Source organism: Emys orbicularis, chromosome 1 (genome assembly GCF_028017835.1).
Source record: "Emys orbicularis isolate rEmyOrb1 chromosome 1, rEmyOrb1.hap1, whole genome shotgun sequence".
Lineage (NCBI taxonomy): Eukaryota > Metazoa > Chordata > Testudines > Emydidae > Emys > Emys orbicularis.
Window position 1 is genome coordinate 118,305,218 of NC_088683.1, and position 25,494 is coordinate 118,330,711.

At 42.8% G+C, this 25,494-nt stretch overlaps 1 protein-coding gene across 2 annotated transcripts in view; it reads left to right on the forward strand.

Moving 5' to 3' along the window:
- Positions 1–25,494, forward strand: part of CACNA1C (calcium voltage-gated channel subunit alpha1 C) — a 607,732-nt gene that overhangs the window by 396,156 nt on the left and 186,082 nt on the right. For both annotated transcript variants that reach the window (XM_065403340.1, XM_065403334.1), the window contains exon 7: positions 24,569–24,672. In XM_065403340.1, coding sequence (XP_065259412.1) covers positions 24,569–24,672 — 104 coding nt within the window. The remainder of the gene's footprint in view (positions 1–24,568; positions 24,673–25,494) is intronic.

Consider the following 25,494-nt stretch of genomic DNA (forward strand, 5'->3'; position numbering starts at 1 on the left):
GTGTTAGCTGCCTTTCGACACTGTGCGGGCAGGAAGGGACAAGCTGCTTCCAGCCACAGGGGAGTGCGGGGTGGGGACGGCGGGGGAAGAAATGAGCTCTGCAAAGACACAGGCCAGGTCATTGCTCCCCCGCTCCTCCCCTGTGGCTGGAAGCAGCTCCCATCCCTTCCCTCCTGCAAAGTGCCGAAAGGCTGCTACTGGCCACATTCTGGTGTGAACCCTGGCAGAAATCTGGGGAGGGGGGCATGTGACCCTGCGTGCCCCCCTCACATGTTTCCCCGGGAAGATGCGGCACCAGGTACCAAGTGAGGCAGGTCCATCCCAGGGGCCCAGCCAGGCATGGAGAGCGGCAGGCAGGGAGGGTTGATCGGTCACAGCCCCTCTCCCCCATGTGAGAGAGGTGTACAGGAGAGAGAGAGAGAGAGAGAGAGAGAGAGAGAGTGTGTGTGTGTGTGTGTGTGTGTGTGTGTGTGTGTGTGTGTGTGTCACCTCTCCCCGTGTGAACCCTAAAGCCTTAAAGATAAGAAAGTAAATAAAAAGAATCCAACTACACAGTATTTCTTTTTAACAGGGACTCAGTCAACTTGATGTTAATTTGAACGTTTGTACTGCATAGTTCTGATTGCCATTGAACTCGCTTGAATACAAGTAATTTTACCAGGTGTACCGTATTCAGGGACATATGGGGGAAATGGTCACCCTACTATTTATTATTATTACTAAGCGTAACATATGCAAAGAGGCCCCAATTGAGCAAAAAATGTACTTATCTGCTGAAGTCCATAACTATTTAGCAAAGGACTTAAGCACATGTTTAATTTTAAGTCCCATTGAAGCCAATCAGGCTGAAGCACATGCCCGAATTAAGCATGTGATCAGGTGCTTTGTTGAATGGGGATAGACTGCTGAATCAGGGCCAGAGTGATTTCTAGCTTAGCTTCAGTTTACTGTAGTACATCTCCTACATTGGCTGAGCCAGATGGAGGTGGTTCATTTTTTGGTTTACATTGTAGAACTTCTCCCTATGAACTATGGAGGTTTGAATCTCAGAGGTATTAACATTCTGGACACCCAAAGTATCCCAGCCACTGAATCATAGAATTGAGTTGGAAGGAATTGGTAGTGGTCATACTATTTCCTGTTTATCGGGACAAGATTGGCCTTATCATTCCTATATCCCCTCTGAACAGATGAGTGTCTAGACTTGGCAGCTCATTCCATTGCCTAAACTGCTCTTATGACGTTTTAAAGTAGGGACAAGTCTGACCAAATCCCATTCAGAACACCACTGAATTTTAGGAACATTCAGAGGAAGACCAGATCTAAATGTTACAGATTGCTCCCCTTCTCTATTTTAAAGAAAATCTCTGCTGTAGCTCTTTATTTCTTGTACTCTCTTTGATAGTGGGAATAATTAATCCCTGTCTACTTTTTAACATCCCATTTAAGTATTTGAAGACATTTATCACGTCTCCCCCCAAATCTTTCTCCAGACTGAACAGATCCAGTTCTCTTAACAGGGCTTAATTTTAATTATTTTTAGCAGTTTTGTTGCTCTCCTTTAGGGGAGGTGTCACTTATCAGTTAATATGCTATAGAGTAAGGCTAATATCTAGAATGGGTGTTAAACTTTGTATGCAGTCTGCCCCTTGCAGCTTGAGCTATGGGACACACTGCATGTAGACTGCCGTGTGCAGCTTTAGGCCTGGTTTGCACTGAAAAGTTACATCAACGTCGGCCACCGGTGTGCAGGGCCGGCTCTAGGATTTTTGCCGCCCAAAGCAAAAACAATTTTGGCCGCCCCCCACGTTTTTTAATTACCCCACCCCCGGCCCCGCCTCAACTCTGCCCCTTCCCCAAATCCCCAGCCCTGCCTCCTCCCCCCAGGCTCTCAAGCGGCCGCTCGGGATCTCCCCCTCCCTCCCAGGTTTGAGAGCCTGGGAGGGAGGGGGAGACTCCGAGTGGCCGCGGCGCGGGCGCCGCTTCTCCCCCTCCCTCCCAGTCTCTCAAGCCTGGGAGGGAGGGGGAGCAGCGGCGCGCGAAACGGCTGTTTTGCGCGCCGCGGCCGCTCGGGATCTCCCCCTCCCTCCCAGGTTTGAGAGCCTGGGAGGGAGGGGGAGACTCCGAGTGGCCGCGGCGCGGGCGCCACTTCTCCCCCTCCCTCCCAGACTCTCAAGCCTGGGAGGGAGGGGGAGCAGCGGCGCGCGAAACGGCTGTTTAGCGCGCCGCGGCCGCTCGGGATCTCCCCCTCCCTCCCAAGTTTGAGAGCCTGGGAGGGAGGAGGAGACTCAAGCTGTGAGAGCCTGGGAGGGAGGGCGAGTAGCGACGCGCGAGCGGCAGCAGCAGCAGCAGCGGAGGTTAGCTAGGGCGGCCGGGGCACATTTTTAGGGCAGCATTTTGGCGCCGGCCATGCCGCCCCTAAAAATGTGCCGCCCCAAGCACCAGCTTGTTTTGCTGGTGCCTAGAGCCGGCCCTGCCGGTGTGAAAAAAACCACGTCCCTGACCAACGTAGCTATGCCAACAAAACCCCCAGTGTAGGCATAGCTAGGTCAATGGAGGAGGGCTTCCTATCTTCAATCAGGTATTCCTACACTGAAAGATAACCCCCTTCTGTCACTGTAGGCTGTGTCTAAACTATGGGGCTATACTGACATGGTCTCTGCAGTAGAGACATACTCTTAATTCTGGAAACCCGGTTCTCCATTATGCTGCACCTTGAGGTGTCATTTCCACTAGTGCAAAGTGAGTGCAGTGTGAAATGCTACCAAATCAGAATGATTGCACCCACTTTGCAGTGGTGCAAATGACTACTTATGGTGCAGAGTAATGGAGAATCAGGCCCTGGGATGATCTGCGTGCAGTCTGGTCCTTGCAGCGTGAATTCTAGGATCAAGCAGAATGACCACTTTTAAAAAGAGCCATTCAGGCTACCTCAGTGAGGAGGGATTTGTTTTGTTTCACATAATTCATGCAACGCTTCTGAATTCTTGGCCAAAATCTCTGAAAACATGACATTCCAGTACTTGCAAGGGCAGTTTGCACTGAGGCTCTGACTATAAAGTAATAGTTGTAAAGTAAAGAAGGGCAGGTTTAACTTGGATATAATTAGAGATGGACATGAGCTAGAACACTCGATCTGAACCCTCCTGGACTTTAGGCAAGATCAGATCCAGGGTTTCAGCCCATCTGTCTGAGAGACCTGAAATGGAATGCAGGATTTCAACCCCCTCAAATTTAAGAGGACCAAACTTCATAGGTTGGCCCAATCCCTACACAGAATGAGAAAACGCTCTCAGAGCAGTAATTCAATGGAATAGCCACCAAGACAGCACAATGAGTTTGAATCAGTGGAAATGTTCAAATGTGGGTAGATGACCCATCCCAGGGAATAACACAGGGTATCATGCGCTAGATGCAGCAGGTTAGATGTGCTGTCTTGACAGGCCCCTTCCAGCGTCAATGCCTATGAATCTATGAAATCATACTTCTGAGATGATTCAGTAAACGAGCTTGAAACCAGAGTTCACAGTCACCCTGGAAACTCCTGTCAGGAAATCAAATTGGGAAAGAAACCAAGCAATAGATATAATTTACTTTGCTGACAGCCTTGACATGCTTTGTGAGCTTTTCTCATCCCTCCACAGCCTGGTGAAGCCCGATGAGGAAGATGTGGTGAGGAGTACAGTGATATTGCCATAAAGTGGAAAATGTTAAATGCAGAACTGCAACCCCCAATTTTCACCAGCTGCGTTGTGCTTTCTAACCCTTTATTCTTACAGCACTCAGGCTTGAATTAGTAAGGCTTGCCGCACAAGGGAATGATCTGATTTTCAGAATATACCTCTCTCTGTTTCCACAGCATTTATTTTTTCCAAAAAGTGCTGGATTTTTATTGGGGGGGGGGTTATGATCATGTTAGCAGGATTTGGCACGGTGGTGAAAAATAACAAAAAAATAAAAATAAACTTGAGAGCACAAGCAAACGGTCTCACTGATCACAAAGGTTATTCCACTTTCATCTGCTGTAACAATGCCGTACAGTGGGGTGTCCACATGTTGTGGTACTGAGGGGCCACAACATTGACTTGCCAGAAGACTAATGGCCAAGCTTAAAATTTATGGCCCATGCCATAAATCTGTTTTTCACAAACAAATACATATGCAACCATAACAGTTGCTTCTACTTCTGTCTTCCTTGAGCAATTAATAGGAATGGCTTGTTGTTTTACTCCCACAGCAAAAACTTGGCCTCCATACAAAGAGGGTGCACTCTAAGACTGCAGGTTTCATGTGACCCTCAAGCCTCACTTTGGGCACCCCTCCTGTATATGTAGAAAGGCTCTCTGTTTAGGATAAGCTTCTTTCTTGGATATTTATGGGTTGGTGCTAATGGAGTGCCTCTGCCCAATGCTCCTGCTTGTGAAGGATTTCTTTAATAGCCCTGTTTTTCTCTTGCCCTCTACCCCTCTTTCTTCCTTCACTCTTCCTCAGACTCTCTCCTAATGATGGCTTTCTCTACCACAGAGACTTTCCTGTCCCTCATCTTCTTCGCAAAGCTGGAAAATTGAGAGCTTACCTGTTGGGACAAATATTTCAAAAGTTACAAGAGATTTTGGGTGCAACAATTTGTGGGTTCCCAACTTGAGACCTCTTAGATTTGCCAGATTTCCAGAAGACAGATACTCAATATTTTTTGAAAAATCAGGCCCTGTTAAGGCGAGTCAAGTTGAGCATTCAAAAATTGAGGCCCTCGAAGTCATGGTCACTTTTGGAAATGTCTTTGTTCCACCCGCCAGACCCAGGGAAGTTACAGTATAATGATGACTATGAGGTAGAGACATTGTTTGTCAGATGTGCCCAGAAATTGAAGCCCTAGAAATAGCTTATATGATTATTTGATTTGTTTCCAGTCTAATTTTGTTTTCATGAGTTGCTTTCAAGACTTAGAGCCCAATTCTGGTCTCAGTTACATGTATGACAATCTCATTGAGTTCAATTGGAACTTCACTCGTCCACTGAAGACAGAGTTGGTCCCTTAGGATTGGCTCCTGCATTTCTCATAGAGGCAAAGTTCATTGATTTCAGTGGGAGTTGTGCCTGCAGGAGAATTTGAGGATTAAATCCTCAGTAATCTCTTATGAGTGAGTGGCAGAAAGCTGCACACTTTGGGGTGACTGAACCACTGGTAATGGGGAACCACCGACAGGCTTGAAATAAAGACAGGAGGAGACTAGAAATGAGAAAGGGAATGAGGTGCCATTGGAGTTCAAGACCCAACAGAGTGAGAAGTTATTATGAAACAACAACATCCTGGTGATGTTAACTTTTGAGAGCTATTGTTCTGTTACTCATAACGTGAAATATTCTTCTATTAGGGCCATAATAGAAATCAGACTTTCATTTACTGCAGAGATTTTCCTTTCAGATGGGTATTTTAATACCTTTTGTTGCTAATAGTGCACACAGGCATAGCAGAAGATTCAGCCTTGTCTTTAGAGGTTGCAATCACAAGTTTAATTGTGGCTTTGTTGGAAATGTTGTAGCAGTTGCATTTCATTCAAGAGCTCTGATTATGGTTTCCTCAGTAAAAGTCTAGCAGTTGTATTATGTTAATGAGGAGTTAGTATGATAATCAGTGAAATGTGTAGTTCCTGTATATTATGAGGTGTGAGTTTGCTTTCGTCAGTACAAGTCTAGATATTTTATGTTATATTTGTGAACTGTGAGAATAATTTCGTCAATAGAAGGTGATCGGTGTTTATGAAATGTGAATATGGCTTCATTGTCTAAAATGGAAAGGCTGAAGTCAATTCATTTGCTGGGAATATCCTGGCTTGAAAATTAGCTCTGAAAGGAAACTGGGATATATTGATCAGATGTAAATTAGAAAAGTTGACTGTCATGCCTCCATTTAGTGAAGTGAGTGTTTATCTACAGCTTATATTACTGCTTCTCATTATCTTTATTTTTAAGGGTTTAATCGACTATGGAAATCAATGAACAGCATGTACTTGGATATTTGTGTGCATGCCACAATCAGCGCTGTTTTGATATACCTATGGTAGTATCTTGTGTCAGCCTGTGTAGAAAAAGCTCTGAGACAAATAGAAGAGGATAAAAAACAGCAGTACAGTGAAATGGGCAGCAAATCCCTTTCTGGATGATCAGCCATGTAAATGTAAACACAAAATAAATAAAGGCAGGAAGGGAAAGCCCTGGATTGTGAAATGAAATAAAATCTGTAGGTTTGGAGGCCTGGTATCCTGAGGAATATTTTCGTGCTTGAAATCAGCACTTTATCTTTGAAGAGTGAATTTCCAAAGCCTTTAAAAGATGAAAAGGTTTTTAAGCAGCAGAGAGCGATGGAAGTGCTGTGGTGTCTGTAATGAAAGAACTATCAGCCCCCAGGGTAAATACTCTTTGGGCCTTATGGGCATTTTTTTTCCAGAGATCTTTACATGTTTTTAACACACACTCATTTAGGAGCAAGGTGACTCAGCAGGTTAATGCATTAGGTCTTTTGCCTCTGGAGACCTGGATTCAAATCTTGATTAAGTCACACAAGTCAAAATAATTTTGGAGGTCACTAGAGGCCTATATGCAGATGGCAAAATCACCACTGCACGCAAACATCTTGGCATAGTCAGCAATCTGTAATAGGGAGGATGGGAATAGTAAAGTGTGACATTTGTCTGGATTGAGACCTGGTCTTGGCAGAGCGGAGTTGAGAGTCCAACAGCCTGAATTTCCTTTCAGTTACACTGGTGTAAATGAGACAAGAATCAGGGCACAGAAATGGAATAGCAAGGTTCTTCTTCGAGTGCTGGTCCCTATGTGTATTCCACTGTGGGTATGCATATGCACCAGGGTCCTCAGAATAAAAGATTTTGCTAGTACTGTCCATTGGTCCACACCTGTGCTCTTCTTCTCACGTTTCAGACTGAGGGCATAAGGGGGTGCAGGCCATCCACCTCTCCAGTTCCTTTCTACTACCACATGGTCTGAGACAGAACCTCTAATGTCCATGGAGCCGCTGTTCTGCCTTTGAATCTCTAAATATTGTAAAATAAAATTTTGTTAGTTAAGTATTAGTTACTTAGTTAGATTTTGGGGATCCCCCCTCCCAATACAGGACTCATATTATGTCCAGCATTCCAGACTTCAAGAACTGCATCTCCTGCCCTCCAATCCCTCCTGGTCAGCAACAACCATCAGAGGTGCCTATACTGTATAATCTCATCTCTCCACTAAGTATAGGATCTTCCACTCCTTCCCCAGCAGAACCCAGCAAATGCAGGGATTCATAGATTCCATGACCAGAAGTGACCATCTAGTCTGACCTCCTGTATAACACAGGCCCTAGAACTTCCACAAAATAATTCCTAGAGCGTATCTTTTAACAAACATCTGATCTTGATTTAAAAATGATCAGTGATGGAGAATGACCACAACCCTTGGTAAATTGTTCCAATGGTTAATTACTTCCACCATTAATAATGTATACTTTATTTCCAGTCTGAATTTGTCTAGCTTCAACCTCCAGCCATTGGATCATGTTATGCCTTTGTCTGCTAGATTGAAGAGCCCATTATTAAATATTTTTCCCCCATGAAGGTACTTACAGATTGTAATCAAGTCACCCCTTAACCTTCTCTTTGTTAAACTAAAGAGATGGAGCTCTTTAAGTTGATCACTACAAGGCATGTTTTCTAATCCTTTAATCATTCGTGTGGCTCTTCTCTGAACACTCTCCATTTTTTCAGTATCCTTCTTGAACTGTGGCCACCAGAACTGGATACAGTATTCCAACAGTGATTGCACCAGTGCCAAATATGGAGGTAAAATAACCTCTTTACTCCTACTCAAGAGTCCCCTTTTATGCATCCAGGGATCACATTAGCCCTTTTGGCCACAGCATCACACTAGGAGTTCATGTTTGGCTGATTATCCTCCACCAGCCCCAAATCTTTTTAATGTCTCTTTATACAGCACCAGAAACACTGTAAGCATGGAATAAACAATAACAGCAGAGTAGGTCATCAGGAAAAGAATCATGAAGGAGAAGCCAGGAGCTTATAGATCCTGTTGAGTAGGCTGAGAGGGTGTGTCTGGCTCTTCAGATTTAGGAAACATCTCATGGAGCATGCTATGAGTTTCCAGTCCGATCTAGGATTGATAGACCCCCTTGTACATTGGGCAGAGGTATCAAGGAGTGTGCCACCCAGCAACACTACCTCAGATACAGGGGCGAGCAAAGGTAGAGCTAAGGACTCCTCTTACTCACCTCACCATGCAAAGCCTTCTCAAAAGCCTAAAGAGAAATCCACTTTCAGAAACATCTTTAAGAAGATAGCTGCTTCCCCAACACCTTCTATGTCGGGTGATTCTTTGCACCTGGTCCCAGCAGGCTCTAGAGGCTATATGGGTCACAGTACCAACCCACAGACTCCAAAGAGTGAGAGTGCCTCCACATCAGCACCATCAACAGGAGGGAATCGTCAGCACTGAGCAAAGAAAGACATAAGCCAAGGCCATGACAACCACAGGTACCAACAAAGGGTCCCAAGAGCCACATGCACTGCAAGTACTGACACGGGCACATAAGAAAACACAGGCTTCCAAGAGATTTCTACACCAGCTCAGAAGTGCACAGGAGGAAGACTCTTCACCCCCAATGATGACAAACAGATACGCCACTCTGGAGGATATCTTCATCTTTCCGGACCCAGAATCATTCCTTTTATTGGACCTGATCCTTACCAGGGAGATTCTAACACCATCGGTCCACAAACAATATGAGAGATGTTGATCCTCTATTACATCTATTAATTGTGGCATCCCTACACTGACAGTACCGAGGGCACCACGGTTGCCCACATTTCCTCTTTGGGGGAATCTGGCATGAAGGAAGGACCAACCTCATCTCCACAAGAGATGAAAACCCAGATAGAGGTTCCAGAATTTCCTGGACCCTGCCACAACCTCATAAGCTGGGGCATCCCCTCACCCAGAACTGCTGGTCCCCTTGCCTTGGGAACCTCCTCACCTATGTTGGATCCCTCTCACTGACCTTACTTGGAACTGTGGGACCCATACGTGTAATATCCAGAATCAGTACGGTCTCATTAAGAATCATGCCATCTCTTTCTCCCACCCCCAGAGATCAGCCTGAGATCCCTCAGGAGGCCATAGAAGAGGAGGAGGCAGAACCAGATACAGCAGTACCATCAGTCCCAACAGGAGTATTATCAGAATCGCCCGATGAAGTGGTTGCCCCAGACTTGCTGTGTCCTCCAGATGACCGTAAACAGTTTCAAGGTTTGGTGAGGAGAGTTGTGAATGAGCTCCAGATTACTCTGGAAGAAATTGAGGACCTCACAGATTTCTGGACATGTTACAGAGTTCAGAAGCTAGTAGAATGGTGCTCCCCATTAATGAGGCCATCCTAGAGCCTGCCAAGATCATGTGGCATACTCCAGCAACACAGGCATCTGCTCCTAAGAGAGCAGAAAGCAGACACTGTGTCTTAGCCAGGGGAGCAGGGATTTTATTTATTCATCCTCCCCCAAACACTTCAATGGTTCAGGTGTCCACTGAAAGGAGTAGACAACAGCACCCAAAGTCCACTCCCTCGGATAAAGAGGCCAAACATATGGACTTCCTTGTAAAAACAAAAAACAAAAAAAAACGATATTGACATCCAGTAGCCTGCAATTCTGATTAGCCAATTTCCAGGCTTTACTATCGAAGTATGATTTGTGCCAACTATTCAAAAATTTCAGAATTCAGAGACAAGCTCCCTCCAGAGGACAGAACACAATTTCAGGCCCTTATTGAGGGTGGTCAGATTGGGGGCTAGAACATCTCTACAAGCTGCAGTTGATGCAGCTGAAACAGCCTCGGTCAATGGCAACAGCTATTGTTATGTGTTGTGAATCCTGGCTGTACTCCTCAGGATTCCCCAGAGAAGTTCAATCAACTGTAAAGGATTTGCCCTTCAATGGTAATAACTTATTTAGTGAAAAGACTGATTTGTCTTTATGGTCACTGAAGGACTCCAGGGCAACCCTTCACTTCCTGGGTATGTATGCACCAGCATCAAAGAGAAAGTATCATAGACAGCCTTCTAAACTGAAGCCCATTGCCACAACCGTTCACTATAGATCCAAATTATTATCAGTATAAGGTGTTCCCCTTTGGATGAGCAACAACATCCAGAGTGTTTACGAAGGTGCTTTCTGTAGTGGCAGCACACTTCTGACACCATGGCTTGATAGTCTTTCCTTACCAAAATGGCTATTGACTGAGAGATATCATTGGGAAGTACTGACATCAACCACATCTCCTTTGAATCTCCTAGTGTCACAGGGAATCTTCATGAGCACACAAAAGTCCCTTTTAGTTTAATCGGGGACCATGGAATTTATCGGCGCAACTCTGGACTTGGCTAGAACCAGAGCTTACCTACCTCTGCACAGGTTTAATCAATGAACTGAGATAGAGCCCTCAGCCATCAGTTGGTGTTTATCTTATCCTCCTAGGTCACTTGGTGTCCTGTACGTACCTGATACGCTTCACGAGACTTCAGCTTCACTGTTCGCAAGCCTGGCTTTGGATGGTATACATCTGAAGTAGACATGCTATGAACAAGCTAGTCACACTCCCCTCTCAGAGTGAGAGACTCTTTTGTTTGGTGGTAGAGCAGGGAGCAGGAGTTCCCTTCATTCTTCCCCCACTCCAGAAGATATTGATTACAGATGACTCCCTCCTAGGATAGGGCACCCATCTGGACAAACACACAGCACAAGGAAGATGGAATTTCCGAGAGTCCAGGATGCACATAAATCTCCTGGAGTTGAGAGGTGCCCATGAGGACTGCAAGCAATTCTGACCATTCAGATAATCCCAGCATATTCAGGTTATTATGGGGCTGTCAGCCCCAGCCTCCAATCTTACCCAGACCTCTTGACACAGGGCAGGGACAAGATCAGACATCCCAATCCAGAGGCTCTCCACCTCCTGGCCTGGTATTTGGGTGGATGTCAGGCAACATGACAACAGTGTTCTACATCAACAAGCAAGGGGAAGAAAGATCCACACACATACCCCTTATGCCTGGTGGTCAATCTGTGGAATTGCTGTATTTGTCCCCAAATCATCCTACCAGCAGTACACCTCCCAGGAATACACAGTAGATTAGTGGGCAGCCCCAGCAGACACCTTTCGATCAACAACAAATGGGATCTACATGATTCTGTAGTAAAGACTATATTCAGGCAATGAGGATTCCTATCTTGGGACCTATTTGTGTCACCAGAAAACAGGAAATGCAAGACATACTGCTCCAGAGGCACACAGGGTCAGGACTACAAAGGGAATGCCCTCTTAATCTAATGGGAGAGGCCCTTAGCATACACCTTTTCCTCCCAATTCCTTTCTTACTGATTCAGAAGGACAAGGCAGAGATCATCCTCATTGCTCCCAGATGGCCGAGACAGTGTTAGTTCCCCAACCTTCTCCACCTGTCAGCCCTGTCCTCGCATCAGCCTCCAATATTTCCCAAAACTCTTGACACAGGACAGGGGCGAGATCAGACATCCCACTCCACAGGCTCTCCACCTCACGGCCTGGTATTTGGGTGGACGTCAAATCTAGAGCAGACATGTTCGGTAGCAGTTCAAGCCATCCTAAAAATAGCAGGAAGAAATCCACCAGAAAGTGCTACTTGGCTCAGTGAATGAGATTTCCTGTTTGGGCCCAACATCGCCATGTGTCCCCAGAAGAATCAACCTTTCCCACCATTTTAGATTATCTGCCCACCCTGAAGTCCTCAGGTCTTTCCCTTAGCTCCCTCTGAGCACCCTTGGAAGCAATTAGCATCAATTAGTGCCACAGAAGTACAGGTCAGGGCTGAAGTGCATTGGCAGAATGTTATAGGCAAGACTGGAAAAGATGCAAGTGCTGAAGATCTGGATTGGTGTGCTTTTACAAATGTTGTGCATTGTATCAGGGTGATGCTTGCCCCACTCCACATGCGCGCACACATACACACACACACACACACACCCCATTTCTGAAAATGCAGTTAGCACCAGATTATACCTAGCCCTTGTGCAGGTGGACAAAGGAAGGAGATTGTATAGAGTCCGTCCTCCAGCTATACCCGCTGCTCAAGAGCCAAGCAAAATAGTTAGGGAGTGCAGTGATAAGGCAGACTACTGCTACTGCTGGTGTTAGCCTCTCCAGAGGTAAAAGATGGGGAGATGGTTATAGCCCTGTCAGCCCTCCAGAGCAGCTAGCAGAACTGACCAGGAGTAGAGGAATGCTTCAAGGGTGGCATAACAGCCACACTACCTCTGTATTTATTGGGGCTCCCAGAGCCATTCTGCTTGCTCCAGGCACATCTTCTGGAGCTCTCACTTCAGTAGAGTACCTGCTCACCTTCCCCTACATGGGGCTGTGACTATATGTCACAGTCAATCCCTTAGCAGAGAGCAGGTGATCCAGGGCAACATTAGAATCTTTTAAGAGATTAGTTCAGATGAATTTATTGCATCCCCATTATGCAACTGTCCAAGTACCCTGTAGAACATGGGTCACTTTTATTTTGTAAGACATGAAAATCAAAATTTCATCTTTGGACAATCCAGCTAATCTTTTGTAAACTGTATGGTTGGGAAGATTGTTTGTACATGAGACACTGGGACACTGCTTTTCAAAAATGCATCTGTGTTATTGTGTGTGTAAAAATGTGTGCAGAATTACTTGCCTAATTCCTGTGAGTAACTACCACAAGCAGGTATTTTTACTTGCAAATGGCCATTTAGGTGCATCTGTGACAGTCCATTTGTGTCACTAAATTGGGTACTGCATTTGCAGATGCATTTTTGAAAATCAGGCCCAAAACACACTTATTTTCAAGAAAGGATCAATGACAGTCCAAGAAGTATTTTATATTTATTAGACAGTAAGTGCACATAGTTGTAAACTGCACTGGAATCATTTCAAGCTTTCTGTATTCACTGTTTTCTGTTTTAAAAGTATACCTTACCAAAAGAGATCAGGCTCAACAGATTTAACAGGTGGCTTAATGGCCCCACTGTATGTTATGGATTATTTGATTTGGAAGGGACCTCCTCTGGGTCACTTAATTCACCCCTTGCATTGTAATCGAATTACTAAATTCAGCTGATTGTTGCACTTCTATTAATTTGTTTCATTGGCTTGTCTCATTTATAGAACTTGCATTGTCCCAAAGGTTCCCAACATATTTTGCAAATTTCGGGCCTGATTCTGATCTCTCACTGATTTAAATACAAAGTAACTCCACTGACTTTAATGAAGTTACTCCAGATTTACACCAGTGCAAGTGAAATCTGAATCAACCTTCTGTGTACAGGGACCCACCCCTGAAATGCAACCACTTCTGGGGCAGAATTCCATGAACCATCTGTGCTTGCCACATGGCATAACAGGGTTTTTAGGAGAGAACATGAACAATTACGTATCCAGTTGAAACTACAGGCAAGATTTGAGCTGAACTGAAATTTGGCCTGGGCAATGGGGCTAACACCCCGGCTGTCACAAAAAGTTCTTTGCAGACCTATAGTACCAGGATTAATTCACCCACTGGCTAATCTCAGCCATGTGGTTTTAGAACACCCAAACTTCAAAGAGCACACCCGGGGTGTATCTAAATAATCTTTTTACTGACTATTTCAAAAACAATACAGAAAACAAAACTTGGTCATTGATAATTTTTTTAACTACCTGTGGACAATAATAAAATAACATCTACCATCATATCACAAATAATTCTTCCTTAAATTTCTGTGGAGGACTTGGCCTGATAGATTGTAAACCAGGCAGCCAATTACTGTATGCTACACTGGACTGACATAAATTAAAAGATTAAAATAAAATAAAATATAATATATTTTTTCTGTAATTTATTAGCCCTGGATGAGCTGGAGAGGTGATCATATGTGACCTGTATGAGTGATGGAAGTCTCGTTGTAATCCAGAACTTGGCTGCCCTAAGTGTACGGAATATTAGCAGTGTAACTAATATTTTCAGTAGGAGTGCACTATGCTGTGGTGATGTATTTGTGACAGCTTTGATTGTTTCTCCTCTCTCTCTGCACTGAACTACAGAAATTTCCCACTAATATATTGATCAATTAAAATGAAAATGCTTTGGTTCTCTGAGCCAAACAAAGCACCCTATGCTTCTCAAATAGTCTGTGCCCCATGGTAACCCAGGTCTGAGTGTAGCATTATTGGTATCATTTAATCTTCTAACTTTATGTGTGTGTGTCTGTTCTCTCTGGTCAGTAGAGTTCCTAAATGTTTATGCTTCTATTTTGAAAAGGGGGCATGGGGATTTATCTGCCAACATCTATTAACATCAGTGTATGTTGTACTGTTACATTCCTGAACCTCTTTCAAAATTATGGGTTTCATTAAAACAGGAACTAAACACACCTGAGCCTTGTAAAGGGCCAGTATTCTCCCCCATCTCAGCCTGCTGCAAAGCAAACTAACATGCCATAAAAATATATGATCTGCAGGCATTTTCAACATGAGTGTATTGCAGTGAAAACCAGTTCAGTTGACTCAGCATGTATGACAGATATTTTGACCTTCTGGCCTTTAAATACACATTTTAATTCTCTTCCTGCATTTGTCAGAAGTTTCCAAAATGACACATACAAAGACCTTATAATTCTCACAATAATGTGGGCTTTTACTGAGCAGCTGACCTAAGAACAGAATGTTCAGCTGAAGCAAACACACATGGAAAATGAAAACAGAAACTGACCAAAGAGTAAAGCAATGTCATAGAGTCCAGTGTTTAGACACTGAGGACTAAAAAGCACAGCTGAAGGCCTCTGTGACAGGGTAGAATATCAGTAATTTAGGGCTAGATAGTCAAAAGGTGTTGTTTGTTAATATGTGTTTTGGACTTTGCACAGCTTCACTCAACTGGAAAACCAGATATATCCTCAGAGGATGTAACCAATGATGAAAATGTGGCTAAGTGCTAGTGTAAATAGATATACTTGACTAATTCTAAGGGCTGGTCCACACTAACCCCCCAGTTCGAACTAAGATACGCAACTTCAGCTACGTGAATAATGTAGCTGAAGTCGAAGTATCTTAGTTCGAACTACAAGGTACTTACCGCGGGTCCACACACGGCAGGCAGGCTCCCCCGTCGACTCCGCGTACTCCTCTCGCGGAGCAGGAGTACCGGTGTCAATGGCGAGCACTTCCGGGATCGATTTATCGCGTCTAGACAAGACGCGATAAATCGATCCCAGAAGATCGATTGCTTACCGCCGAACCCGGAGGTAAGTATAGACGTACCCTAAGTTAGAAAATCCTGATGGCTGCTCTAATTTACACCAGCAAGCTATGGTCCCCCAGTTACCACACACAATATGGAGATAGCCAGAGCATACCACTCCCTATTTTCGCTTCTCCCTGCCCCTGCTCTTCTTCCCTGTTCTCCTTCCCCATGCTCTTCCTTCCTAGAAGATATTTTAAGAAAGGATCTAGGTATCTGTTTTATGTTTTTTTATGTAAGATTACTTGTAAAATGTCTGAATCCATATACTCAGATAAAGAGGTAGTGGGGGCCATATAAGTAAGTACTAGATGGATCCAAGGAGGCAAGAGAGCATTGCTTAAGATTGCTTGTCCTAACCTTGATACTTTGAAATAAAGTGAATTTAAGGAGCAAAGAAAATAATCACTTTTAGCAGCAGCAGCTAGTCGAGTGCTCTCTCCCTTTGAGTGTCAGTGGCTCAGAGTGAGGTCTTGGACTAAGCTCTCCAGTCCTCCTTCTCCACATCAGCAATTCTACTAGTGTTGCTGAGTACAAAATTGTTTTTAAAAAGTAGTAAGGTTGAAACATTGTCTTGATTCCTTTAAGACAATCAGGAAGGAAGTTTTATTTTTAGAAAGATGTCCTATTGAGAAAAGAAGCAAAAGAGTCAATTTATTACTGTATTTTAAGGTATTCAGTGGCAATTTCATCCAGTCATTTTAGGATCTGTAAAAATAAGTCTTATTTCTTCTGTTGCTTTTTTCCCTGCCTTTGCCTTGATTCAGCTGTGAAACCTGCAGTTTCCCTGCCTTATTACCTAGCTTATAGACTCTGGAATGCTGAAAGTGTATTTCAGTTTGATAAATTCTTCTCTTGGTGCACTGAAATGTCACTTGTCTGGACCAAAATGTCTAATACTCTGTTACATAACAGTGATTTTTGGTTCATCCGTCTCATTCTTGACTTCTTTCCAGGGAATTGGCAGAAAATAACCTCCCCATAATGTATGACCCTCAATCCTGAACAAAGCCTCAATCAAGAAATGCACTTAAGTACACATGTAACGTTAAGCATGTGAATAGTCCCTTTGACTTCAGTTCATTGGCCATTGACTTCAATGGGATTAATCATGTACTTAAAGTTATGCACATATGCAAGTGCTTTGTTGGATAAGGAACCAAGTGAGAAAACCACCTAATGGGATTTTATATAGTGAATCTTTGTGGGAGCTGAAGCATGAAATCCTTATCCTGGTCCTTGGGGCAACCATGTCAGTAAGCCAAATCTAGCTCTTGACGGGTATGGTGGGAAGTAGCAGAGGTAGTCCTTTGTTCCCCTCCTATATGACTTTTGGGCCATGTGTGTAATGCCCAGACCAACTGGTCACATCTCTTTGCAGGTCTGGTGGAGATCCACCATGGAAGTTTCATCTACACGCAACCTCCCCCTGCCCCCTTTTGTGTACATTCTTCACCACTTTGGACACAAGCACACCAGAAATGCACCATTTAGGTGTTCCAAAGACATTAGCAGGCTAAGGAATTGGGTGTTTCTACTGATATACAACCAGCCTCGGATTTTGTCCTATAGATTGAAAAAGACACTTATGGAGCCAGGGAAAGAAATGTAGTGGATTTAAGTTCTATGTCCCATTCACTTTTTCCAATAATGACCTGCCTGGGGATTGTTTCTCACTATCTATACTTTTGTGAAGAAGAAACCAGCACACATTAAGAGCAATGTGGTTTGGGATATATTGTAAGGTGCATAGTTAATACATTTATCAGGACATCTACAAAAAAAGGTTACACTCTGAATAGTACTGTTTAAGGGTCAGTGAGAGAGATGGTATTCAAAATCAGTCACCAGCATTTAACCAGTAAACTTATAAATTTAGACACTGGATTATTCATATAATAACTTACATAATCACAGTCCAAGTCAACAAAGAACTGTACAGGAATCTAACCACCAAGGAGCTGGTTTACTGTCAGATGTAACTAGACTTCTAAGAACAAAAAATCTTAGAGAGGAAGGGAAAAGTCAAACTTTCCTGTCATAGCAAGCCTTTTGCTTACCTTGATTGTTAGCAAGAGCTTTCCAGGCAAAATCCACAAACTCTTTGAAGCCAAGAAGTCCCTAAAACAGCATAATCAACACTCGCGCTGAGTGACTTATTTGCTGGGAATCATTTCCTCAAAAATTTAGCTTTTTTTCTGTTTGCAGAATGTTCGCATAAAGATCATGACCACCTCAGTTTAGTTTTTATTTGAATTGTCTCAGGGCTGGATTGTGATACAATACCTTACTCCTCAGCTAGCCCCCTGATGTGATGGGATTACTTGTGAAATATTATCTAGTGTGTCAAAATCTGGCCCCCCAATGAATATTTTTCAAAGTGCTGGTGGTTTTACTTTGTGGATCTATCACGAATAATGCACTGCAAGTATCCAATACTCAAACATTTGAAATTCAAAGTGTGTTGGTTATATTTGATTGGTCACAGCAATCACAAGATATTGTTTTAATTCCCTGATTGGGTGAGCTTAACTGTTGTAGTCAGGAAGAGGGTTTGACAAAGCCATTGGAGCTTTAAATATCTCAGGGAAAAGCTGAGGTAAAAGGAGAGAGAACAGATAAGTAGGAATTCTTGAAAATGATAAACCTTTTCTTTCTTGGCCACACGGACCTTCCCTGGGAAATATAGGGTACTGTAAGATTTACTGGCTTGGTGCAGTTGAGATTTAGTTTTTCTCATCACGTTGTCAGCATCACTTTTCACAGCTAAGACAAAGTTAGATTATTTTCTAGTTCACTGAATTGCTTCTGTGCCAGGACTCTTGTAAGGGGTCTGGGGAACCTTGTCCCCAGTTCAAAGAAATGTCTCATCTCACATATAGCATTTCCAATGCTGAGTCTCGAGCATGCAATCTTAAAATTATATTTCCATGAGTATACTTGTGAATAAAATGCAATCACTCAAATATTCATAGAAAGAGAAGAGAAGTGGGAGTATGGGCATGGCCAAAGAAAATTCATTTTTAAATCCAAACATCCAAAATGTCTTCTTATTTTCAGTAGTCTACCATCTCGAGTCAGCAGGTGGCCTTGATAATCTATAATTGATAAAATTATTACCTCAAATTAATAAATCTGTGGCCCTTTAATGCCGAAGACCCCAAAATTACCAAACAATGGCTGCAAAATGGCCAGTCATTCACTATGGGAACAAAAGTTTGGATGTATCAGATCAGACCATTAGTTCATTTAATCTGCTCTCCTATCTCTGATCGCAGTTGAGGAAAGCATTGTAACACATGCTTAAAGTTAAGAATGTGTTTAAGCACCTTTCCTAGAGATAGGGATGTTTTCCTGAATCAGGGCCTCTGGCAGGGAGCTCATGTCACAGGAAGTTAAATTTTCTCCTGCCCCCTACTGTAATGCACCCGACCAGTTATACAATGCTGTCCCTAGGGATGGGGATTCTTGCTAAACCCCCAACAAATAGGTCACTTCAGGAAAAATGGTATTTTATTTTCCCTTATCATTCCAAGCGTAGCGTACTTGCAGCTACAGATTGTGTTGTTGGTCATAGCCCTAGAATTTGGCTTGACCACTTCCTGAGGCAATGAATTCCACAGTTGCCTATATGCTGCATAAAGTAGCATTTTTTTCTTTTGATTTCTACATTTACTGCCCTTTATTTCACTGAGCAGTCCATTGTTCTTGATTAATGTTAGTCTGCAAAAGGCTGTACCATCTTATTATGAAGTACTTGAAGCACTTGACTTATATTTTAAAAAACACAATCACAATATTCCACAGCTATTCAAAATCAGTTAGCATTTTTTTGCAGGAGATAGGAAGTTAGCCCTGGTGTCCTAGTTAAGTTACATTCTGACAACCTAGATCTCTCCTCTGTTTTTCACTGGATACAGTGTTCTTTGCTTTCTTGAATTGTTTCAGTTTAAGAGCTGCTGCTTTATTTCCTTCCTTTCCAGAGGCAGTTGCATTTCACTGATGGATGAAGTGATTCATGTATATTTAGTTTGTCCACCTCAGCCACTGACTGGATGAAAGACATTCTGTATATATCTGGTGTTGTTACTTGTTACCTAGCTGGGGAAATTTGATGTGCCTTCTGCCTTACTGGTGGAGAATTACCCGTTCCAGTATGGTGGTGAATAATAGCCATTCTGCCATAATCCCATTGCACCTGACAAGGGACGTCACTATATGAATTTAATGCTTGTAAAATGTGCCAGATTAGCAACCCTGAAAACAGAAATCCTCTAAGCAGGTAAAGGATGCCAGGAGTGCAAAATGTCATGCTCCACCCCACCAATATGCCTCAACTCTGTTCTGGAAGAACCACCAAACCACCTCCACCAGCCAGATGGTAGATTCATCTCCATGTCTTTTCAGCTCTTGGCTTTGGCTGAAAATGCCAGTTGTGGTTGTAGTTTAGCAAACTCTAGAATTAAAAGTCCCAGCTGTTGCTGCTGCTCACAGGCATTATCTGCATCACTGGGATCAAAGTCTTGAACTGAAGTTGAAGGCTGAGATGTTATTCCCATGACAGCAAACAAAGAAGGCTGCACTGTAAGAAAGGAACTGTTATTGTACTACTCTGTGTAAAACAGTTCCACGCTGGCAGAATAGCTGTCTGACCTCTGCAACAGAAATCATGACAGTGTGAATAGGCTCCTCAACTACCAACAACCCAGAATTGTCAATAAAATGATTTCGAAATTCATATCATCTCTTCTGCGCCATATTGAACGATATCGCCAATATAAACAGTGTTGTTTATTTCACTCCTGGGGGGAAGAATGACCCGACGTTTGTTTAGAACAAGGGACTTGAGTTGCACCCAGTAGAATGTGAGACTTACCTCACCTCAGAAAGATAATTATGCAAGAAACGTCAATCTGGAATACGGGGTTGTGTGGAATTCTGTAATACTTGCATAATATGTTGACTGATATGCAGAGTAGTCAAAATTATTCCCAAAGTATCCAGCTGTTCTCTAGATTTTGCAAAAAGATAACCCATGTATAACTTCCCACAGAGTCTCACTAATAGCAATAGTGCTTTGCACTGCCATAGCCCTTTACAAACATTCATTTAATCTCTTAGTACCTCTTTGAGTTATGTTAGTAGCCTGTTTTGCTTACTGGAAAACGATGGTGAGATGAAGTGACTTTCCCAAGGTCACCTAGTGAGAGTGCAGCAGAGCTGGGAATAGATTCTACATTTCCTTACCCCAATTCTGTGCCTTACCCATAAGACCATCTCTTTCTTTTTTAACCAACGATACATCAGAGCTAATGTACAATAATGTACTAACCTTATGATCCCTGAGAGTAGTAAAATATATGCATCTGAGGATGTGACAGCTGAGAAAGGGTAGGCATTTTGAGATGGGAAATGATTTCTGCAAACTATCATATGTAGGGTCCCACCTGCTGTTAGTTATGAGGTCAGGTGGAAGTACTATCACATGCAATCTTTCACTGACACCAGCTTGCAATCCCTGTGCCCTCTATCAGACAGCATAATCACTCAGCCTACATAGTATAATAGTCCCATTGCAGAACTGTAAAGTTAGTAGATGATCCACCTTTCCTGTTAAGGCTCCTGGTTGATAACAAATGTTCACCTGGAGAAAGATAAGGGAAAATTTACCCTGCAACCAGAAGGCCCAGACAGCTGTAAAACAGAAACGGGAGAAGTAACCTTTAGCATTGCCTCTGCCTATTCTCACTGGACAGCAGCTACGTAAAACATCCAGAGTCTCAATCTCCAAACTTAATGGCATATAGACAGTAAATCTCTTTCAAGTCCTGCTGTGACCTTCTCCACTTCAACAGTATTATTAGCAAAAGCCAACTGTACCAGTCCAGTAAGTTCTTCAGTGACAGCCTCCAAGCGCTGTCAAGGGGTATATTTGTGATGAATGTCTGCATATTCACCAAGCTTTGAAAATTAGCCAAGAAAGATTTTGGACCAAGCACAGATTCAAGGTGCTTTTTGATACAAGTACAGTAACATTGTTCAGCTGATAACAGTCTATCCCAGACTTTCAGGACAGGTCCACTTTACAGGAAGAATTCCCAGATACGTGGTGACATGCAGTCTTAGCTGAGGATATAAGGCCTTCCTGCACGATAGTACATTGTTGTTTTGGGCAAGTGTTTGTATTTTTCTTTCCACCGTCTGTCAAACAGTCCATAATCACTACCCTATCCCTTCTTCCTTCTCCCAAACCCGAAAGACATTCTTCATGGGCAGGTAAAGGATGCAAGGTGTACCTGTCTTTTTAGCATTTTAAACAATTGCACCAAGTCTTAGCAAACTTCTGCAATACAGAAATTGTATCGTATTGTCACTGAACACCTCTTTCTTCTTTTGCCTGTCGCTTACAGCCCAATCCTACAGTGTTTGGAAAACTTTCCCCTCCACTTGAAGCCAATGAGAATTGAGGGTGCTCATAATTTAGCAAGATGCTCTATGATAGAGCCCAGGAAGAGACATAGTAAATAATGATCAGCTCCTTACCAAATACCAGTGATTTCTGTACACCCAATGAATTATTATAAAATTAATGCTGCTTTCACTCAGCCTTTTCATTATACATAAGACTGTACATTGTAAAGGAGATGAAAAATTGAGGTCCTGATCACTTAGTATCAGAATTGCAGACGTTCTGCAGTGCCAATGTGCAGCTCCCTGATTCTCAGGGTCATTCTGTGCTGACTCCCATGGTCAACAGTACCAAAGGAACATACACTAGTTAGGAATGTCTTGAGTACAACATGCTCTGGCCATGCCATTCCATTCCCTACACCAGGATGGGGTTGGAGCTGACATCTCCTCCATGCCAAAATAATACAAAGGCCAAGAATGCACCTGTGAATCTGGCCCATAGCTGTTAGCGTACACTTAAATCAGCGTTGCAAAATTCTACTCATCCACTGTTTTAGGCTGAGTAAATTTTTTTTGATGGGTAAGTAACGTACTATTATTTTTTTTCATTATCATCGACCATGATTAAGGGATGTCAAGTCATTTTTGTGCCTAAGCTGGTAAATTTTTATGGCATTGTTCCAAAACTGATTTATAGTAATTAAAAATCCCATGCCATTCTTCATAAGAGTAGGGGTGTTAACTCGGATGTCCTGGCTTAATTCCAGGTTGGGCAATAACATTCCGCCCAAATTTCCCTCTGTGGTTTCAAATGGCTATCTTATTCTTCCTGTCCTGAATGCCTGTGTGCTCCTGTGCTCTTGAAATAGCTGCTGTGTTTCACTGCAGAAGTGACTGCATTTCAGTGGGGGGAGAAGTGAAGCCTATATAATTTGTTCTTATTGCATAATCCTTCCGACCCTTTGGGATGAAAGATATATTTACGTAGTAAGACATTATTTCAATTATTTATAAACTAATGTAATAACGGAACAATTCTACACATGTATTCAAGAGAAAATGTAGAGAAGGTAGGAAGAGGAAGCCCTGCACTTGTGAAGGGAGAAGGAGAGTTCAAGAGCTCTTTTCCAGGTACAAAACCTATAAATCCTCTTGGGAAGAGGCCAATGAGATAGTTTCACTGAGACAGACTTTGAGTTCATTTTTAATGAGTTCTTTCCTGTTATGCTGCAGTTTAGGGATCCCTGCATAGAGACATAGATTGCCCCATTGACTGTGGACTATTGCCAAAGAAAGTCATCAGATTACAGTTGGAAAGTTATGAATTTGGGACTTTAAAGACTGTACAATGAGAGGGATATGGATGAGGTACTTTTTTTCTACAAAGAATTCACTTAACAAGTATTACTTTCCTACCTCTGCCTATTGAAGATTTGAATTCTTTTCCTGAGTAGTTATGTGGCTTAGTCATCTTTTCTAAGTTGGTAATGTGTGAATGCCTGTGTACTGAAGAATTTTATGACCTGAAAGAAACAAATGCTTAAGTTGCCATAAGAGGAGCAGTTTCTATACTATACAGCATAAAATTTTCAAAAGCATGGTCAGTGGGACTTAGGCTCCCAGCTAAAACACTTTGGTGCTTTTGGAAATTTTGCCTACAGTCTATTTCTTTGATGGTGCCATCTCTGCCTTGGAGATAAGTGTTTATGAAATGGTAAGGCTAGATTAATGCATCCAACTATGAGATATCTTCACTTGAACATCCCAAAATATGAATTTCTAACAAAACTTTTAAGATAAGGGTGAGCCCTTGAATATAGTATTTGTATGTACCTGAATTGATATGCAGGCTGCTCTCCATATACTGCAGGTTCTGTGCTCAGATGACATTGTGCTTGAAACAGCCTGCTCTATTTGCAACCACCTGCATTCATGTCAAAGCTGGAACTGCACTCATGCCATTCGGTTGCAGGGTCTCCGACTGACATGTGCGGGAATCTCTGGGTTGCATGGATGGCCACTATAGACAGAAGGAAGTTTTGTAAGAAAAGTTTAGAAAGCACTTTACAGCATCAGAAAATGGTGGGCAGTGGCAGGGCTTTCTTCTCAGGCCTGGTCTACACTTAAAAATTAGATAGCCCTGAATGATGTAGGTAGGTCTGTGAAAAATTTCACACTCTGAGCACTGCAGTTGTGTCACCCTAACCCCCAATGGAGATGCAGCTAGGTCAATGGAAGAATTCTTCCATCAACCTAGCTACTGCCTCTTGGAGAGATGGATTAGGTACATTGATGGAAAACCCTTTCCATTGATGTGTGAAGCATCTGAGCCTCAGTGCTACAGCAGCACAGCTACAGAGCCATAGGTGTGCTGCTGTAGTATAGACATGGCCTAAAGGACACAGAGACTGCCATGACTATGGTAAACAGTGTGAGAATAACCAGGAAGTTGCCATTAAAAGTCAGCATTTGCCAACAGTTACCACTTACTACTATCTGAGGTACCACAGTTCTCACTCTTCTTAGAATGAGAAATTACTTCTTATCTGAGATCACAATGTGTGGTGTGTGTTGGCAAAAACTGATTCTATAAAGGGGACCACAGTAGGTCATACCTATGTGGGAAAAGGTAGAGAACAGAAGAATCAAAGGAGAAGAAAGAGAAGTGAAGACATCATAAAGAAGAAACATTTGGTACATTTATGTGTAAATAACCAGAGGCTCTGTTTACAAACCTTTCCATCTGTTCCTTTGCCTAATCAGTTCTGCTTTCTCTTTCTGTCTTCTAACTTTCCTTCGTCTTTCCAGATGCAGGACGCTATGGGCTATGAGTTACCATGGGTGTATTTTGTCAGTCTGGTCATCTTTGGATCCTTTTTCGTTCTAAATCTGGTTCTTGGTGTGTTGAGCGGGTAAGCTGCCAGTTTTTGATGTCCTTTTTCCAATGCTGCAGGGCAAGACTCCATAATCAGGGTTCTTCCCAGTCACCAGGATCCCTTCCTTCCTTCCTGACTCACCTCCATCCAAAATAAAATTCTGAATCCAAGGAAGTTTTTACATTGGTTTTGAAATAAATAACTTAGAACTTGATCAGCCAAAATAACTGTCACAACAAAGTGTTACTCTCTAATGAGGAAATTCAACCTCAGTCCAACCAAAATATCCAGCTCCAGCTAGACTGGAGAGAAGACAACTTGGTCTCAATCATAAACTGCAGTAATGCAAAACTTTGAAAACCCTGGTGCTGGTGACTTGGGATCCCTTTGGCTGGAGCCTTGCAGTGCTCAGAAACTGAGCCTGTCTCACTAATTATCATTCCACTCTTCCAGGTCAATGATGCCATAGGAAGGGACTGGCCCTGGATCTATTTTGTTACACTAATCATCATAGGGTCATTTTTTGTACTTAACTTGGTTCTCGGTGTACTTAGCGGGTAAGCAGAACCAGGAAAATGTTTTTTATTGTTTATATTTTTCATTTATATCTCTATTCCTTCTCTTTGGTTATGGATATAATGGGGGCAGTGGTGGGTCACTCTCAGAAACATTTAGTAGAAGCCCCTAGCTTTGTTGTGTAAATACCAAAACATGGCATCAGATGGCCTACCTGAAATGGGGGAAATCTTTGAGTAAATCCCTTTATGAAAAGCCAACACGTTGCCTTTAAAATACTCTTCTCCCTAAAATAACCTTTAGCAGGTGCCATGAAACTACAAGTCCTGAATTTGCCTGAAT